The sequence below is a fragment of the Rutilus rutilus genome (genome assembly GCF_951802725.1).
Source record: "Rutilus rutilus genome assembly, chromosome: 23".
NCBI lineage: Eukaryota > Metazoa > Chordata > Actinopteri > Cypriniformes > Leuciscidae > Rutilus > Rutilus rutilus.
The window spans coordinates 5,657,869-5,678,886 of record NC_140233.1 but is presented as its reverse complement, the minus strand read 5'-3'; the positions used below and the strand labels follow the sequence as shown (position 1 = coordinate 5,678,886).

General features: G+C 36.5%; 3 protein-coding genes across 4 annotated transcripts; all 3 read left to right on the top strand.

Annotated features, from left to right (window-relative positions):
• Positions 1–3,180: 3,180 nt before the first annotated feature.
• LOC311283262 (uncharacterized protein) lies at positions 3,181–3,848 on the top strand. The gene is made up of 3 exons (XM_084397610.1): positions 3,181–3,314; positions 3,413–3,489; positions 3,640–3,848. Exons 1-3 carry the CDS (start codon positions 3,234–3,236, stop codon positions 3,722–3,724), a joined length of 243 nt encoding a protein of 80 aa, XP_084253736.1. The 5' UTR covers positions 3,181–3,233; the 3' UTR covers positions 3,725–3,848.
• Positions 3,849–4,596: 748 nt separating this feature from the next.
• Positions 4,597–17,452, top strand: cd151 (CD151 molecule). Of its 2 annotated transcripts, XM_084397715.1 has the most exons (9): positions 4,602–4,760; positions 6,735–6,819; positions 7,249–7,440; positions 11,216–11,290; positions 11,608–11,628; positions 11,943–12,047; positions 12,891–13,049; positions 16,588–16,674; positions 16,773–17,368. In XM_084397715.1, the coding sequence occupies exons 2-9, from the start codon at positions 6,736–6,738 to the stop codon at positions 16,830–16,832; spliced, it is 783 nt and encodes a 260-aa protein (XP_084253841.1). In that variant the 5' UTR covers positions 4,602–4,760; position 6,735; the 3' UTR covers positions 16,833–17,368. The 2 variants fall into 2 exon arrangements, with proteins under 2 accessions (XP_084253842.1, XP_084253841.1); XM_084397716.1 differs by lacking the exon at positions 11,608–11,628 and having other exon boundaries at positions 4,597–4,760; positions 16,773–17,452.
• gatd1 (glutamine amidotransferase class 1 domain containing 1) lies at positions 17,383–20,978 on the top strand. Its single transcript, XM_084397717.1, has 7 exons — positions 17,383–17,664; positions 18,036–18,112; positions 18,204–18,309; positions 18,393–18,500; positions 18,571–18,662; positions 18,744–18,837; positions 20,248–20,978. Exons 1-7 carry the CDS (start codon positions 17,613–17,615, stop codon positions 20,361–20,363), a joined length of 645 nt encoding a protein of 214 aa, XP_084253843.1. The 5' UTR covers positions 17,383–17,612; the 3' UTR covers positions 20,364–20,978.
• The last annotated feature ends 40 nt before the right edge of the window (positions 20,979–21,018 follow it).

Sequence of the window (21,018 nt, the reverse complement as noted above, 5' to 3'; positions counted from 1 at the left end):
TACCAGAATTTCAATTGCAAATGTACACTACAATTGCAATCCTTAGTGATTAGTGGCATCAAATTATTTTCCAGATCAATTGTTTTTCACCAATGCTGCATAAAAATAATTTAGCATTTATTCGCAAGATCATAAAAGGCAAACACAAACTGGTTTGTTGCTGGTCCAAGATGCTCTAACAGCTCGGACCAGTTTGACCAAGATGGTCTACTAGGATGAAACCAGGTACACTAGTTTACCATCTGGACCAGTTATTATTATTACCACCAGGTTTTAGCTTTTTAAGCACTGATTCAAAGGTGTTATTATTTTATTTTTTTTTTGCATTTAAATAATTTCGCTCAATTTTAATTAAAGGCAGCTGATGGAAAACTCAAGTGACGAGGCAGAGGATTCAGACACGTCGCTAACAGATTCAAGTCCTAAGAGATTCTCTAAAGCTGAACAGAGAGAAGACGAAACTACCTGCCAATCAGAGAAATCTTCGGTACTCGTTTGTTTTTGCTGTTAAAATTGATTTCACAACTGCGTATTTCTGTGTAGCCTATGTGTGTGTGCAAATGAGCCTTGGATATTTCCATGATAGTAGATGCAACAGTCCAGGTTGAGTTCATTCATTCTTGATCTTAACAGTAAATCAAATATTAATCTGCTTGATGTGGCATTTGACCTTCCAGTAAAAACGTTCTCCTTCCTCCTCCAGAGCGCAGCCAGTGATCCACAGCGTGTGTTTAAGGTGGTGTTTTTAGGAAACTCTTCTGTGGGAAAGAGCTCGTTCATCCATCAGTATTGCAGCGGTCACTTCCCTAACAACCTGGCCTCAACTGTGGGTGAGAGATGTATGCCTAATTATGCCTTCTCTGTGGCCCTGTTTACACCTGGTGTTAAGATGCGTTTTGGTCGATCGGATCACAAGTGGACGACGCTAAATACAGGTGTAAACGGGGTCTAAAACGTTTTAAACTTGTCCACTTTCAGACACTTCCAGAGACAGTTAAAAACTCTTTCGTAGTGTAAACGCTCATGTGATCGAATGTGTTCAAACAGCCACAGAAGACCGTCTTCTCTCCGTCTACTGATCTAATGAGTGACATTATGGGAAGAGCTCGAGCCAGACGGGATTTAAACTTTATCGGCTGAAGACCCAAGTTTGGTTTGAAGATGAAAAATGTACCAAGCACAATGTTCTCTCTCCATTCCTGATTTCTAACACACACTCACAGCGTTCGGCTGGTCTTGTGTCTGTCAGAACAGAAACTAAAGCTGATGATCTCTGTGTGTTTTTCTGCCGGTCGAGTTCATATGTAAATTACACAAGCTTATTTTGTCCATTAGATCGAAAGATCTGGAAAAACCCTTTCATTTACTCACCCATAGACCCTCCCCTCGAAGAAATCAGGACAGAAGTGGTTGAAAGTGGACAAAAGAGACGGGAATGTGTCTCCCTCGTCTACTTGTGATCCGATCGACCAAAACACATCTCAATACCAGATGTAAACAGGGCTTTAATGTTAATGCCTTTTATGTGCTGACAAGTCATGTTGTGTTTGATTGACAGGAGTGGATTTTCAGGTCAGGAGTGTAATGCTTGATTCCACACCAGTCGCTCTGCAGCTGTGGGACACCGCAGGACAGGAGAGGTCAGATGTCCCAAAAATAGCTTTACAGAACCAATAGAGTGATTTAAAGAAGCTACAATGCAAAATGAGTCTTCCTAAAATGTTTCTTGTTAGATTGGGCTTCTGGGCTGAACCTCTACCAACTGTTACCACAGGTTATTGTCCCCCCCCCCCCCCCCCCCCCCCCCCCCTCCCCTCCCCTCTGGTTAACGGTTGACATATTTATTTGCATAAATGAAATTGGACTGAAATATTCATACAGAGTTATTTAATATTCTGCCATTGATGAAGCCGTCTTACAGCTTTTGAGCTCCAGTGAGTTCCTTTGTGAAAACGTACTGTGTTTATGATTAGAACTATTTAATACATAATATTAATTCTACCATATAGTATATATATTATAATTAATATTATCTATTATACAGTGATTTTCAACTTGAAACTGTTTAGGGAAGCCTATTTCCACCACATAAGAAAAATAAAATCATGCTTTTGAAGATCATAATTATGACATGAAAATTCAAAATTATGACATACTAAGTAATTAATATAAGATGAAAAGACAAATTATGACAAGTCAGTTATGACATTAAAAGAAATTACATACTAAATCAAAATTATTAGTTAAAAAAGTCAAAATTATGACTTTAAAAGTCAAATTTTTATCTCTTAATTATGTCTTGATTTCGACTTTCTCATAATTTTAACTGTCATGATGATGACAAAAAGTCAAAATTATTACTCAGTATTCATAATTCATTCAGTATTCATTTGACTTTTTATGTCGTAATTATGACTTTTTTTATCTCATAATTAAGATTTACCAAAGCATGATTTTTTTTTATGTGGCGTAAATGAACCTCCATATATAACACATTCAGTGACTGTAAAATATATTTTTGTATAAAGGTATTTTGGGTATTAGGGTGGCATATTTGGAGTTTTGACATTGGGCTTTAGTCACTGGGCTAATTTGGGGATATTTTTGATTGGCCATTGAACTAGTTGTGTTGCACAGATACTGCAAAGAACCCTCGAAGAAGCCTCACTTTAAAATGTGTGTGTAGATAATAACACCTGCCTGTGGCCTTCATCAGGTTCCACAGCGTCACACAGCAGTATTTCCGCCGGGCTGATGGGATCATCGCTATGTATGATGTCACCCATGAGACGTCATTCACGGCGGTCCGCCATTGGTTGGACCAGGTGCTGGTGAGGATAGCTAGACTGAAGATTGACTGACTGATTAGTGTATGCTATATAGATTCTCATTGAATATCCTACTTTTCTCAATATTGAGCATCTACTAATAGGTCAAATAGAGTGTTTTGAATGTGGGGTAAGATTTGCCTGGGCTGGTTGTATAATACAGTACGGCCGCAGGTGTGCTTGTGCTGCTTTGCATACACGTCAGTGTGTGACTTTGATTGAAGGTTTAATGTGAAATTAGAAAGAGAGTGTATTTAGCATGTGATGTAATCTGTTTATGATGACTGTGTGTGTTACTGTGATTGGTTTATGGGATTAGCTGTGTATCATTCTGTGTGTGTGTGTGTGTGTGTGTGTGTGTGTGTGTGTGTCTGGCAGGAAAAGCAGTCTGAGGGGGCGTGTCTGATGTTGCTAGGCAATAAGACAGACCTGGCGAGCGCAGACAGGAGGGAGGTGACTGGAGCACAAGGCCACAGACTGGCGGAGGTGAGGAATGATCCCGCTCATCATTTCCCACTGATCTCGGTCACTTGCCTGAGTCAGTGTGTGTGTGTAAGGAGTTTTGATGTTGTTTGTGTTGACAGCAGTACCAGGCTGAGTTCTATGAATGCAGTGCTAAGAGTGGACACCAGGTGGAAGAGGCCATGAACCACCTAACCAGGTGTGAACCTGGATTAAAGCACTATTTCAAATTTTGTGATCACAAGTGATGTATTTTTCCAATACAGTAAATACAATAAAATCACTGTGTATTTATTGCAAAAGCGGTAAAATAATAATAACTTAATTTAATTCTGTCTGCGTGTCTCAGGTTACTTGCCTCACAGCAGGACAAGCAGTGTGAGTCTGCGCTCCGACTGGACATCTCTGCCAACAGAGGGCGCTGCTGCAAATAACCGGAGCGCCACTATATATACGGACCTTTTATTTATTTTTTATTTGTATTAAATTCTTGAAGAAAAGAAACGGTGGGAAAAAAACATTACCAACAATTATCGTCATTGTCATAACATAATACAACACTCAGAGTACTTCAGTCTTTTAATCCAGATTAAGTTCCTTCAGTCTTTCAGGAATGGACCTTTTTCACGGACTGTGATGACGCGTTACTTATAACGGTCATCAGCATCCTGCAAATCCTGCCAAAAAAAGTTTTTTATATTGTATATTTTTTTATCAAAAAAAAAGTATGTACATTTATAACACTATACTTAGTATTATATTACCTTTCCATCAAATTACATGAAACTAGTTAACACTGCTGTGAGGGCTGTTGGAGCGAAGACTTGACTCATGAATATTAATCACGTCACGTGACTGGACGCTCAGCGAATCAACGTATTCATATTCATAAACTACATCGTCTACCTCTGAATGTGTGTAATTGAAAAATCATTTTCAGCAAGATATGAAACTGTAAAAGGATATAAAACATTATCGGTGTTACGATTAACAGTGATACGATTACTACTCACTCCAGTTGGCAATCTGTTACTCAAAACGATGTGTTACACATTATTTTTATTTTATACAGAGTTCTTAAAACGGTTCCCTGCATATGTATGTATTTTTTATCATAATTGTTAGTATTATGTTGTGGGTATGGGCAATAAATGTCATATTAACATTTTTGGGAACACAAAATGAAATGTTGTGTGTACATTAACAGTTTTCTATGAACATATTGTATATAAAGTACTTATTTTTGGGACTGGAGCAGTAAATGTCACTTGTCCTGTATCGCCCTCTGTTGACGCGTTGTGGTATTACTGCAGTGCGCAGTATGGCGTGAACTCTCTGCGCATGCGCGAGGCGAGCAGCGCAACAAATACGGCCAGAAGGACACGGACACCTAGAGTAAAAGCGGACTCTCAAACATAGTTTTAAAATCAAGATCTGAAGCAGGGAGAGTGATTTAAACACGTCCTTCAGGTGAGTGCGCTATTTTAAACACGAGTACTGTTATTATTCTTATGAAATCTTACGTTTGCTGGTCATAAATGGGAAGTATTTGTATTATGGCGTGATTTATGAGTTTATATATATATATATATATATATATATATATATACATACATATATATTCTGTAACTGCAATTTTAACCTAAGTAGGCTACTGTACTGTTATTCGACAATGTCCTATTGAAAACTTTTGCTTTTCTTTAAAAGCTTTAGAAAGTTAAAAATAATGATTGTTAAACTTAAAGATGCACTTTATATTTAGATTCTTGTATTTTGATACACCTTCAGTTGCAGGTAACAGGATCTGTAATAAATTCCTCAGATTCTTCAGATGGTGAAGGAGGTGTGACAGATTTAAAATGAACCAGGAGGCATGAACACAATTCAGTTTGAGACTCAGATGATGCTTTGAAAAATACACAACTCCTAATAATCTATGCATATGACCAGACTCTCTATTCAGACATAATTGGCATAATATATTGTACTGGGTAATTCAAAGATATATATTATTATTATATTGTTTTTAGAAATTATGGATCAATTACAAAGGGATCAGCAAAAATAATAATAATAATAATAAAGGAACTTATAAACTGAATACACTTTAATTATTATTATTTGGCTGGCCAAAACAAAATGTTAAAATATCATATAATACTGCATGTTTAAGCACTAATAAATAAAATAAAATAAAAAGACGAAACAGTTTAAAAATGATGTGGCTGCCCGAAACAAATGTATAAAATAACATAGTATATTATATTTAGGTTTAAACATTAAAAAAAAAAAATATATATATATATATATATATATATATATATATATAAATTAAAAATATATTTTTTAAATATCATATATATATATATATATATATATATATATATATATATATACATATCATTAAGTGAAAAAATTAAAACAGTTTAAAAAAAAAAAGTTCTACAATAACATATACTGTAGGTTTAAGCATGGAAGAAAATATTGAAATTTAATAAAAGTTAGTTTAAAACAATCTTTTTTAGCACTTATGGATCAATTACAAAGGGATCAGCGAAAACACCTCATTACCTAAATATAATAATACAGTTGAAATATTATTCACTATTTATTTACTGTCAGCATGTCAGAAACAGGCGTGTGTAACAACAACCCTGAGCTCATCCGAGGACGAGTGGCGTCTGTTTCCCAGACGCAAGACGTGTTAGTGTTACTCATACTGGATCTGGGTGAGGCTACAGTAGTAAAACTTTCTCCCTCTCTCTGTGAGTCACTGTTAGTGGGAGCTCAGCTTCCCAGATCCACACCCAGAGTTTCCTCGTCTGGCTGAACTTTCCTGCACACGGTTATTTACTCTGCCATGGAGAAAGTATTCACAACAATAATTTGCTACTAATTCAAGGTCATATGAAGACACTTATAAAATCAAAATACAATTTTGCATATATTTGCATATAGAAAATATTTTTATATATACACTACTGTTCAAAAGTTATTTATTAATAATACTTTTATTCAGCCGCAATGCATTCAAATTGACCAAAAGTGACAGTAAAGACATTTATGTAATGTTACAGCAGTGTATATACATATTTAGCTTCTTTTCAGTTTCTCTTTGTAAATTATAGTCAATAATGAAACTCATTAGTTAAGTGTTTTTTGCTTTGTTTTTATTAAATCAAATGATAATTTCTTATTTCTTTCAAATGATTTTGGGATGAAACAACATGCGCTGAATGTGTTCTTCACCCATTAACCGTAACTCACTGAACTCTGCCTCACAAATGTCAGTGCTATCATGTCATTTTATGTTGTGTGTAAAGGAAGGGTTAGTCATGTCCGGTGGGCCTGTAGCAGATAAAGAGCAGATGTTAAGCTGAATTCATGGTTTTTCTCAGACCCGTCAGGTTGAAAGGGTTTGTAAAATCTCTTACTGTTTTTTAGGATGGCAGAAGCAGAGGAAAAAAACAACAGCTGTGGGACAATATGCCTGAAATACCTTCTGTTCATCTTCAATCTCCTCTTTTGGGTGAGTTTATGCTTTTTGGGTTTATGAGTTATGTTTGATCATTATTTTTATCAGAAGAAGCATAAACCAGTTTATGTTGATTTTAGGCATTTTTCCGATTTTATCAAATAATGATGTATAAAAAAAAAAAAAAAAAAAAAAAATTTTTTATATATATATGTGTGTGTGTGTGTGTGTGTGTGTATATATATATATATTTTTTATACATCATTATTTGATCAAATCGGAAAAGTGCCTAAAATCAACATAAACTGGTTTATGCTTCTTTTTTTTTTAACAGGCTAAACGTATTTGTAGTGGAAATTCAGAACTTTTCTCTTTTCTAAGCACAAACAATTTTGATGCAAGTTAAAAAGTATACATAAATAAGATCTGAATGTGAAAAATAGGCCAGATTTACTGCACAGACGATTGTAAACGTCCTCCCAGCTGGCAGGTGGCGCTGTGATGGCAGTGGGAATCTGGACTCTGGTGGATAAAAGCGACTACATCAGTCTTCTGTCCTCCAGCACCTACATGATCGCTGCCTTCATCCTGATTGGTGCGGGTGCCGTCGTCATGTTCACCGGGATACTGGGATGCTGCGCCACCATCAGGGAACAAAGAGCTCTTCTTTTAGTGGTGAGAGAGCATCATGGGTAACGCAACCACTGACAGCAGACACATTTGTCCACAAGTCACCTCCACGATTCGAAGATTCGCTTATAACAGTGCAGGATGAGTTACGTGTGAAAGTTTCATATTTATAATTAGTGGTTTGTTCAGTAAACTAACCCTAAAGGCGCGTCCTAATCCGCGTACTCAAGGTCCGAAATTCTCGTCCGAAATTTTTGCACGTTAAAAAATAAATACGACCTAACGTTGTGTCAATCACGTATACACACTGCCTCCGAAACTTTCGTCCGTCATAAAAAAAATTCGGATCGGGTTCGATTTTCTGCGTTTTTCGCATCCGTAGCAAGTATTTTGAATGGTGTTTTGACAATTCAGAGCAAGCGTGCCGCACAAGCCCTGAAAAGTGAAGCCAAAGCGTCTCGATCGCCCCCCGGTGACCGGTCCTAGTATAGGTCATAAGCCCCGCCTCCCCGTGTTATTCAACGGGACTTGAGACCAACTAAACAATTTAATTACACTTCAAATATCTTTTTTTCGAAGGTGGTTTCTGTCATTTACTGTAGTTTTTAATCACACTGAGGTAAATTCAAATGTTTGTTTTTAAACTAAGTTTGTTTTTAGTTAGTTATTTGATGCTATAAATACGGTGGTGTGACGTCATGATTGACAGCTGTGATTGACAGGTTCTCTGAGCGAAGTAGTCACTGAAGCACCAACAGACTTTTTTTCGGGATCTTCGGAGGACTGAGGAGATTGGAGCTTTAAATTTAATATCTAAATTTCTATAATTAATTATTTCACACCGAGAGTGAGGCTGCGGGGCCTTGATTACGCGGCTTTACTTCCTGCTCACTACTGCGCAGGTCTGGTCCCGAAATCGCTACTGCGCAGACTCAAGCCCCAAGATGTCAGCGCCATATCGGGACACTGGCGGCTTCACTTCTCACCAGTGGAAGAGAGCGAAGGGGCGTCGTCCATATTTTTTTACAGTCTATGATTCAGAGCCAACGAATGACGAATACGCCACTGTCCTATGCCGCTTTGTAGAAGTGTGTTCACACTGAAAATTCCAGATAGAAAAAGTATACTTTAAATATTCGGATGATGCACTTAATCCTCTGGTGCTGTTCGGTCATTTTTTGACCCAAAATTGTCATTTTTCTAGTGGACGTGTTTGGTACTGCGCCCAAACAAAATCTTACTGAAAGCAAATTTTTTGAGATATCAACCTCAATTACGGAAAACAACTGGTTTAGATTTATGGATTTGATTTTCTCACAGTTTTAGAGTAAATCATGTTTTGAAAAATATGTATTTCATATAAATACGAAAATAGTCAATCTTTTTTACTATTAAAATAAACGTAATCCTCTGGTGCTGTTTAGTCATTTTTGACTGAAAAATTTTACGTTTTTTTTTTATATATATTTTTTTTTACTTCATCTGAATGTTACGAAACTTGATAAAGGTTTTGGCACACGCAAAAAACAAATCATGGACATGATTCAAGAAGGTTAAATGGTCCTGAAAAAATACTCACGCTTGTATTGTTCGCGGTCAAAAATGTGCGCATTGGAAACAGATGGGAAGCGAATTTCATCTAGTGGAAGTGTTTGGTACTGCACACAAACCAAAAAGCTAATTTTTTGAGATATCAACCTTAAATTTGGAACACAATTTGTTTAGATTTCTGCCTTTGATTTTCTCACAGTTTTAGAGTAAATCATGTTTTGAAGAAAAAAAAACATATTTCATATAAATTTGACAATAGTAGTTTAAATAATGCAAAGAGTAATGCAAAGTTTAATGCTTTTTTCATAATAATAAACTTAACCTTCTAGAACTTATTTAAGTTTCACTTTTTTCACTTCAGCAATAATCTGCAAAGTGTCTTCTTTAAAATAGACCAAAATTAAGTGCTCCAAAGCATTCTAGGCTTACGGCATTTTAAGTTAGATATTTATAGTAGATCATTTTCAGATCCACGCTCAAAAACAGGTAATAAATGGATAATAACTCTTCCATAAATATAATTTAGTACCATAAAATTCCCTAAAAATACAAAATATTGCATAAAAAACATCAAACTAAAATAGAGTACATTCATTTCATTAAAAAAAGTAACCTTTTATTTTAAGGTGACATGAGATACACGTCACTACACATAATTACTATAGTAATAACAGTAAATTATGCATAACGACAACTAACCCTAAACCAAAGCCTAACCGTAACTCTATAGTAAGTACATGTAGTTAATTATTACCCAGTACTTATTTGAGTAAGTACAATGTAACTACGTCACCTTAAAATAGAAACACAACCAACAAAAGAAGGAAGCAAGTGGCTTGTAGGGCTTCACCCTATAAAAGCTGAATCATCTCTGTTCAGGCTGTGATAAGACTGAGCACAAAAACCTCCACCAGACTTTACTTTGAGTGAAATATTTTGAGTAATGTAAACATGGGATTATAGTGGGCAGATTTAGACCGTTTGGATTCTTGCACACAGAGGCCAGGAATTATTCTGGAAACAAGCAGTCACACTAACGTGTGTACTAACTTTCTAAATTTGTTTGATCGTGCTTATATGTGTGTCACTATAGTTGTCTCAGAGCTGTCATCATATCTGATTTAAATAAAGACGTGTGTATCTTTAAGAGGTCAGACTTAGAAACTGAGTCACAGCTGAGGAATGACTGGCAGCAGAGAGAGAGAGAGAGAGAGAGAGGGAGAGAGAGGGAGAGAGAGAGAGAGGGAGTATAGAGGAATGAGAAGGGAGTGAATCCAGAATAGAGGAATGAAATGAGAGTGGTGGGCTGGGCAAGGATGGAAAACAGAGGGGAAACTCAGAACAAATACAGGCTGAGAGAAAAATAATAGTGCTTTTGACCTTTATCAGCTGTGTGAAATTCCTCAGATGCCATTTCTTCACTTTTTCAACAGGTGATGGACGAGGTTCTTGAACGAACAATCATGCACATATTTAAATTCTGTTATTATTTACTCCCCCTCGAACCGAACCTGGGCCCAGTTGTTCAAAAGTAATCTGATTGGATTTCGCCTATCAAATCTTGAAAATGGGTTGTAAAAATAAAAAGTAATTCTGAAATCGGATTAGAGCACAAAATACAGTCTTGGTTTTGATTTGGATCAAATCATCAGTTTGTGTTGTTCAAAACTGTTTAGTAAGATCGGGATACCAATGATCCCAAAAATCAGGATTATCCTGATCCCAGCAGAAGGGTGGATTTCAGGAGCAAAAATGTAATAAAACTTTAAAACTGGTAAAAAAAAATATATATATACACATTATTATTATTTTTTTCTCTTGATTAGTTTAACTGTTCAAGTAATAAATTAGTCTTAAGTTAAGCCTTTCCTACAGTAAAGTAAAAATAAAATTTGACGCCATAAAATAATCCACAATCAGCCGTGAATATCAAACAAAAATATTATATTTAATTTAAAGGGTTTTTGATCACTGTTTGTGAACTTCATTGGCACAATCATAAGAGATGAATTAGTCAAAAGGTCTTTGCGAGCGAAAACAAAGTTTCTCGTGTGTGAACACTACGGGGATTTCCAGATTTTGGTAATCTGAAAAGGTGTGTATCTGGATCAGGGGGATCCAATGCAATTTTGCTTTGAAGAATCAGCGCAGAATCCTGGATTAGCAAAACCTGGGATTTCCAAATCCAGATAATTCTGATCCACACTAAACTGGGCTCTGGTATCCATCCAAATATGTTTATATTGAAACATTTTTTTTGTCCCCACAGTTCTGTATCCTGTTGTTGATAATCTTCCTACTGGAGATCACAGCTGGAATTTTGGCCTTTTTCTATTATCAGGAGGTAATCTCACATTTAGGATGAGGAATAAATGCAATATTTCTATTAATTCAATTTGGGTGAATTGTCTCTTATTCTGTCAAAGATGCAACATCTTTATATATGCATGCGAATAACAAGTTGATAAACATGGTTGTAATATTTCCATGAATATCATAGGAATGTAATATGCCATCCAATCCACATTCTCCTCAGATTCACATTAAACCCACATACACATGTCGAGTGTTGTATGTTTGCATGCTCTCCATCCGCTTTCCTCCTTTTCCATCTTTATAAAACCCTTTGTCTTCTTCCTCCTTTTCCTCCTCTTGCTCCAGTGTTTTCCTCTCTGCTACCAGGTAAACAATTACGTAAAAAAAAAAACAAAGTCACTCATTTATAGCTGAAGTTATTTTTCTAAATGACTGTAATTTACTCATCCTCATGTCATTCCAAACAAGTGTGCTGTTATATTTTCCGTGGCTGTGTTAACATTATTCCGGAAAATAATAACATGAAGTTTGGAATGACATGATGGTGAGTAAATAATGACAGAGTTTTCATTTTGGATGATTTTGGGACTTTACTTTGTATCTATGAGAACAGACTTTGCTATATAGAGTACGCTTTATAGATTTAGCTTGTGGCCTGATGGATTTCTCTGTGATTGCAGCTGAACGCTGAGCTGAGAGCCGATCTGAAAGAGAGGATGGTGGAAAACTACCAGCAGCCTGGACAAGAGCACATCACGAGAGCCATCGACAGACTCCAGCAAGACGTAAGACAGTCATCTATCTGCCTATCTGTCCCTCTAGACCCTAGCAACCACCCAGAGCACCACAAGTCAAAACACTGTTATCCATGGCGAAATTGATTTTTAACAATAACTTATAAACTAGGGATGCACCGATCATTATTTATCATGGCCTTATAGACTAGGGATGCACCGATTCGGATTGCCGATTTTTTTTTTACAAGCAAATGGTCTGATTCTGATACCAGTTGCCGATTTTTAAGCAAATGTATTTGTTCTATTACAGGCCAAACTGGCCTAATACACAAACATATCTGTTGCCATTTGAAAGCCACTGTACTTTAATCATGATCCAAACGAAGATGCTACATAGATGAAGCATAAGAAATTGTTTTTTATTTTAATTAGATTGTTTAATTTCAAGATTTAAAGCAAAAAAAAAAAAAAGGGGGGGAAAGCACTGTTGCACTCTATAGCAGCTGCTTAGCCATGTCATAACACCTTCCCAGAACACCTTAGCAACCACAGAGCAACTACCTGGCAACCATCTAGAACACCTTAGAACACTTTCAGACTTCTAATCTGTTTTAAACTGTTTTAAAAAGCCCACATTCAAGGTCTGTGACAAAATTTTCTTTAACTATAATAATGGAATGAACTCTTTTAAACAGCTTTGAACTTTATAGTCTTACAATCTCATGACAATGAAGGCTTTTGAACACAATTTCTCAGTCTCTGAGCATGTGAGTTTATGCATCATAGCATCAGACTCCACAAGCCCATGGGAAAGCGATCCACCGGTCACAAGAAGAATGAACTCTTTTCTTGTTCCCGTGCCCCCTCCTCTCCATCTGTTTTACGATGCAGCTGAAGTGTTGTGGCAGTAACAGCTCAGCGGACTGGAGGGACGGGGCCTGGATACAGACGCCTGGTGCTAACAGACGCCTGGTGCCCGACAGCTGCTGTAAGACCCCCACAGACCACTGTGGACTCAGAGACCACCCATCCAACATCTACAAAGTAGAGGTACATTGAGATAAATACAAAGTTCTGTCATGAAAATCTAGATAGCGCAGGCTGATTGGTCCTTAACTCAATCTGCTTGCAATCCCATCATTCTCAATGGGGCACAGCTGATTGGTTCCTGCTGTATCAGTAGCCAATGAGCTCACTGCTCAACTTTCAAATACTGGTCAGAGTTTGCTGTAGCAGTTGCAGCACGCTTTCAGAAACCCTCCATCTTCCCCAGCTCCACTTGTATAGATCTGCTACGGGTAATCAGCAGCATGTCTTCCTCACAATAGTGTGTTGTGTATGTATTGGCAGTAGCAAATCCTGTACCTGCTCTGTGGCAGCAATAACAAACAGAAGCAGCAACAGAAATAACCAACAGCAGAAGCAATTACAGCAACAGCAGCAATAAACAACAGCCGCAACAGAAATAACCAACAACCGCAGCAGCAACAATAACAGCATCAGCAACAATAACCAACAGCAGAAGCAATATGCAACACCAGCAGCAATAACCAACAGCAGCAGTAATAAATAACAGTAGCAGCAATAAATAACAGTAGCAGCAATAACCAACAGCAGAAGCAATAAATAACAGTAGCAGCAATAACCAACAGAGGCAGCAATAAATAACAGTAGCAGCAATAACAGCAGCAGCAATAATAACAGCAGCAGCAATAAATAACAGTAGCAGCAATAAATAACAGTAGCAGCAATAATAACAGCAGCAGCAATAACCAACAGCAGCAGCAATAACCAACAGCAGCAGTAATAAATAACAGTAGCAGCAATAAATAACAGTAGCAGCAATAACCAACAGCAGCAGTAATAAATAACAGTAGCAGCAATAATAACAGCAGCAGCAATAACCAACAGCAGCAGTAATAAATAACAGTAGCACCAATAAATAACAGTAGCAGCGATAAATAACAGTAGCAGCAATACAGCAGCAGCAATAAATAACAGTAGCAGCGATAAATAACAGTAGCAGCAATAACCAACAGCAGCAGTAATAAATAACAGTAGCAGCAATAAATAACAGTAGCAGCAATAATAACAGCAGCAGCAGCAATAACCAACAGCAGCAGTAATAAATAACAGTAGCAGCAATAAATAACAGTAGCAGCGATAAATAACAGTAGCAGCAATACAGCAGCAGCAATAAATAACAGTAGCAGCAATAACCAACAGCAGCAGTAATAAATAACAGTAGCAGCAATAAATAACAGCAACAGCAATAATAACAGCAGCAGCAGCAATAACCAACAGCAGCAGCAATAAATAACAGTAGCACCAATAAATAACAGTAGCAGCGATAAATAACAGTAGCAGCAATACAGCAGCAGCAATAAATAACAGTAGCAGCGATAAATAACAGTAGCAGCAATAACCAACAGCAGCAGTAATAAATAACAGTAGCAGCAATAAATAACAGTAGCAGCAATAATAACAGCAGCAGCAGCAATAACCAACAGCAGCAGTAATAAATAACAGTAGCAGCAATAAATAACAGTAGCAGCGATAAATAACAGTAGCAGCAATACAGCAGCAGCAATAAATAACAGTAGCAGCGATAAATAACAGTAGCAGCAATACAGCAGCAGCAATAAATAACAGTAGCAGCAATAACCAACAGCAGCAGTAATAAATAACAGTAGCAGCAATAAATAACAGTAGCAGCAATAATAACAGCAGCAGCAATAACCAACAGCAGCAGCAATAAATAACAGTAGCAGCAATAAATAACAGTAGCAGCAATAACCAACAGCAGCAGTAATAAATAACAGTAGCAGCAATAATAACAGCAGCAGCAATAACCAACAGCAGCAGCAATAAATAACAGCTGCAGCAATAAATAACAGTAGCAGCAATAAATAACAGTAGCAGCAATAACCAACAGCAGCAGTAATAAATAACAGTAGCAGCAATAATAACAGCAGCAGCAATAACCAACAGCAGCAGCAATAAATAACAGCTGCAGCAATAAATAACAGTAGCAGCAATAACCAACAGCAGCAGCAATAACCAACAGCAGCAGCAATAAATAACAGTAGCAACAATAACCAACAGCAGCAGCAATAACCAACAGCAGCAGCAATAAATAACAGTAGCAGCAATAACCAACACCAGCAGCAATAACCAACAGCAGCAGCAATAAATAACAGTAGCAGCAATAACCAACACCAGCAGCAATAACCAACAGCAGCAGCAATAAATAACAGTACCAGCAATAAATAACAGCAGCAGTAATAAATAACAGCATCAGCAATAAATAACAGTAGCAGCAATAAATAACAGTAGCAGCAATAACCAACACCAGCAGCAATAACCAACACCAGCAGCAATAACCAACAGCAGCAGCAATAACCAACAGCAGCAGTAATAAATAACAGTACCAGCAATAAATAACAGTAGCAGCAATAACAACAACAGCAATAATAACAGCAGCAGCAATAAATAACAGTAGCAGCAATAACCAACAGCAGCAGTAATAAATAACAGATGCAGCAATAAATAACAGCAGCAGCAATAAATAACAGTAGCAGCAATAACCAACAGCAGCAGCAATAAATAACAGTAGCAGCAATAAATAAAAGCAGCAGCAATAAATAACAGCAGCAGCAATAAATAACAGCAGCAGCAATAAATAACAGTAGCAGCAATAACCAACAGCAGCAGTAATAAATAACAGTAGCAGCAATAAATAACAGTAGCAGAAATAATAACAGCAGCAGCAATAACCAACAGCAGCAGTAATAAATAACAGTAGCAGCAATAAATAACAGTAGCAGCAATAATAACAGCAGCAGCAATAAATAACAGTAGCAGCAATAACCAACAGCAGCAGTAATAACCAACAGCAGCAGCAATAAATAACAGTAGCAGCAATAAATAACAGTAGCAGCAATACAGCAGCAGCAATAAATAACAGTAGCAGCAATAATAACAGCAGCAGCAATAACCAACAGCAGCAATAAATAACAGTAGCAGCAATAAATAACAGTAGCAGCAATAATAACGGCAGCAGCAATAACCAACAGCAGCAGTAATAAATAACAGTAGCAGCAATAATAACAGCAGCAGCAATAACCAACAGCAGCAGTAATAAATAACAGTAGCAGCAATAAATAACAGTAGCAGCAATAACCAACAGCAGCAACAGCAATAATAACAGTAGCAGCAATCATTTCTTTTATTGAATTTCTTTTATTTATTTATTCCCCCTATTCATAAATCTATTTTATTGCTTATGTAGTTCTCAATTATGTTTTATTTGAGCATCAACTTTGCTTCTCCTTAATGTTCTCCTTAATAATTTGGCTTTGAAAGAATTTGATGATAAATGTTTGAGTTCACATTAAGATCTCTGACTTTGCATTGCATACTTTGCTAAATATTTTGTCGCATTTGAGATCAAAATGAGACCAAAATGAAATCTCTTGAGATTTTTTCATCTCAGACTTTGGTATGTTTGCAAATCTGACAAAATGTTGAGACCCTGATGAGATCTCTCCTTTAAACTATTTTTTTTTTATATATATATGTCTGTCAGGGTGGATGTATATCCAAACTAGAGGAGTTTATCCTTCAACATCTACTGATTTTGGGCTCAGTGGGTCTTGGGGTTGCATTTATTCAGGTGAACAACTCTAATATAAATCTAGCAAATATTTTTACTCATATTTGTACTTTTTTGTATTATTATTTTTAACCTTTGACCTTCTCTGTTTGTTCCAGATTGTAGGGATGATCTTTACCTGCTGCCTGTATCGAAGTTTGAAAGAAGAAATATACTGAGAGAAAGACACTTTATTCCCACCAACACCAAATAAGCCTTCCTGCTGTCTTCAATGCTGTCTGTTACTGTGTGATTTTAATGTGTTGTGTGTGATGGCGGGTCAATATGTCTTGGCTGCAGGACAGTCGTTCTGGAAAGGGAACTTTACACTGTCTTGTTTTAAGCAAAGAGTATTGATGCAATGTTTGTTAAAATTTTGAATTTTGCAGTACAAATAAATCAGTGGAATAATAACGATTGTTTTGTTCCTGACAACACATGCCTTCCATTATTATATTAAACATACTTTCCAGTTACAGAAGTAATTATTGGCACAATACCAGCATTAAGATGGCTTGTAATGTTTATTAGAAGATTACGGAAATCTTGAAATGACATGAATTTCTAAATGCTTTGTGTGTAACATTTGTTCTTTTAATAAAACATTGGTTTTAATTTATTTGCATAAGTTGGCAGTAATATTTAAGATGTTCACTGTGTTTGTAGATTTTCTGTATAATTAATAAAATAATAATGATGTAAAATGTGCAAATCATACGTCGGAACTACTTACCCAGTAACTGTTTTACCCGGAGCTTTAATACCACCGGACCCATCAAAACAAGCAGCTGATCAAATGATCTAAGTTTCTGTTTTTATTGTCATTTCAATGGATTTATAACACTTGAATACATGTATTTAGTAGGTTATTGCTGACGTTAGTATTGTCACTATCGCTGTTTAATGGTCAATCTCTAAAAACAGAGAAAACTGTAAATTAGGCGATATAAAGCGTATATATGATGACATCTAAACCTACATGTCTGATAGTGGCCAGTTCTGCATCTGCAGGTGAGACTCAAACATCACGTCAAATCAACGTTAACATGCGTAGTTTGTGTACAGTTACAAAAATGCCACAAGCGTTTCCCGAGAATATGCATGCTATTTAAATACATTTTATGTCGTTTTCTTGTTTGTGTTATTAAATTATTTTAAATGCGTCTTTTATTTTTGTCTATTTTATTTTATTTTGGTTAAGGAAAGATCTAGTATTTTGGGCATTGTTTATTTCTAATTTTCTATACTAATTAAATTTAATCAAAAAGTGGTAAAAAAAACAGATGGTAATATCATTGCACTTTTCTATTTTTTAAATGAAACTTTAAACACTGATGCTTTTGTACTGTTTTCTGTTCGTTATGAATGTGTTTTCCCTGCAGGAGTTTCAGCTCGATCGTTCAATCAGTGTTTCAATTTGTGCAGTTCAGTGTTTAACGTGCAGACAGCGACACCTGGCGTGAGGAAACACACACTGCATCATCAATAAATGACTGTTTATTCATCCACATAAGCCTCAGTTTACTGGATGTCACACTTTTGTCTCACAGGGGAAGACCATCGACTTTGCAGGCGTGGATGACAGCACAGCCCGATGGGTGCAAGAGTTCAGCGTCAAACCCTACGCCAGCCCGGCCAAACTCGAGTCTATTGATGGTCTGAAATCTGTCTGATTTTTATTTTTTTTAAATGAGTGCACAGGTGCATTTATAATAATCAGGATGTGTGTTATGTTTCAGGTGCCCGCTATCAGGCGCTGTTGATTCCCGACTGTCCGGGAGCCCTGAATGATCTCGCCCACAGTGGGTCCCTCGCACGAATCCTGTCCCACTTCATTTCTCAGCAAAGTGAGGGTGTCTCTTTGCATCTCAAATATGAGTTGTGAGATGGGTTTAGTTGACGTCTGTGTGATTGCAGAGCCCGTGTGTGCTGTGGGACAGGGTGTAGCTGCTCTCTGCTGCGCTACAGAGGAACACAAGTGGATATTCAGTGGATACAGCATGACTGGGGTGAGTGATCATGTCAGGAGAATCAACAAACTGTGGATTTATGTAGGAATAGCTCATGCAATGTGATGTTTTTTTGTACAGCCCTCTGTGTTTGAGCTGGTACGTTCTCCAGAATTTGCCAACCTGCCGCTTATTGTGGAGGATTTTATCAAAGACAGTGGTGGATCTTACACAGGTGGGGTTTCTTTAAAATCTATTAAAGGGAAAATTCACGTCATTCCTAACCTGTCTGACTTACTTTCAACCATAAAAGTCATGCACTATATTGCTGTATTTCAAGTCTTCTGATAGCTTTGTGTGAGGGACACCTCGAATTTAAGTTGTTAATAATTAGGACTGGGACACAAATCTCACGATCAGATTTCAATTCACAAACTTGCAATTCGATTCTTATATTGATTCGTTATTTGGATATATATCAAGTACTGTATGTCATTTTTTTTCTCAAGGAATTTTTTCTTTCTCTCAGTTGGTACATTAATGCTGAAGGTTAGAAATGAACAACTGATTTGTATAAAAACATTTAAATTGCACATAAGGCAGTTTTTATAACAATAGCTTTATAATAATAACTTTTATGGATATTGTTAGCGTTTTTTGAAACCAACATTTATGTGACTAATCATTTGTTTTCATGACGTATTTATTCAAACTATTGATAAACCGGTTAAGTTAAAAATAATATGTGCATATGTTTATCAAAATGCTCCTTTCTAGAGTTATTTAATGGATAGAGTTAATGGACATTGAATGGCTTGTGTGAAAGTTGTGTGACATTGTTTACGTTACAAGCTGTATTATTTCCGTCTTTTCACTGTTGAAACACATTTATCGATTAGGCTACGAGACATGATACATTTGTACTGTAGTTTTCAACATACCTTCTGATGTTTCATGTTTATTTGGTGCTGTAACTAGTAGTAAAGAGGAAGAGGATCATTTCACGTCCCGCTTGAACTGTTGATGAAATCCATTTCGGGATTTTAATCATTCTCATTTTGATTAACCATGTCCATCTTAGTCTAAACTGTTTTCAGTTTATGCCTGAACAAGACATCACTAAATATTATGTATATCGTGCCTCGAATCCAATAAATAGCGATTTTGTTACTTACAATGTTTACCGTTTTGGCGCTCATAATGTGACGTCACGTGACAGATCAGTTCAATATTATGTTTTTATTTATTTATTTATTTTTATTGCAGAACTTACACATAATTACAAGCTCAGGGAAGTGAAGCAAGGTTGTATCTCTTACATCAATATTATGTGTAGCGCATTATGTGATCTGTCACGTGACGTCACATTAAGAGCGCCAAAACGGTTAAAATGGTAAGGATTCGAGGCACGGTGACGTTTTGTTCAGGCATAAACTGAAACCAGTTTAGACTAAGATGGACATCGGTTCATCAAAATGAGAATGATTAAAATCCCAAAATGGATTTCGTCAACCCAGCCCTATTAATAATGTTTCTATGCTTAGTTGTAGATGATGACAGAATAGCATTTTTGGTGTACCCTATCCCTTTTACCACATGCTACTGGTGTTTTATGTGAAGCATAAATGAATTCCGTCCCTCACAGCGAGCATCGAGGACGCCGTTCATGTGGTCCTGGACCGCCATCTTGTGACTGGGCAGAACACGCAGTCCACATCAGCGGCCGTCAACAACCTCATTCTTCTGTGCAATTGCAGATAAACGCTTCAGCTGTGCAGAAGAGAACGAATACACAAGAGCCACCTTCACGAAATCTGAACCAGATGTTTTATACTATTGAAAGCACATGTACACAATACATTCTTAACTCCAAATGCATTTCTCACACCAAAGTTTAGAAATTTCTGACTTAAAATTCAATGTTCTGTCTACAAAATATGAATGTTTAATTTGAATGCTTGAAAGGAGCACAAGATGATTTATAGATTTAATGGATATCAAAACATTACACTCACTGTAATAAAAGGCTTTATTTTAAATAACTTTTTTTTTCCCGGCCTGGAACATTAAAACTAAAAAGCTACACATTTCAGCTTTTAAATGTTCCAGTCATCCATTGTTAGTGTAAACGTGATTATTACTTATATTCTTTGTTTATTGACTGTGTAGTTGGTAAAGCTCGACTTGTTTTCAACATTCCTTTAAAGTGTAAGATGGGTAGTTTAACACAGGAAATACTGTGGTTTTTTATATCACCTATGCAGATCTACAATGATGTGTGAAGAGGAACAACGAATCAAGAATGAACAACTGTTTTACTTTATCTTTTTAACTGCTGTAATGTTTTAATTTGCTCCACAAAAGGAATCACTTATGTAATGTGCAGTATTATAAACAATGCAGTAAGAAAAAACAA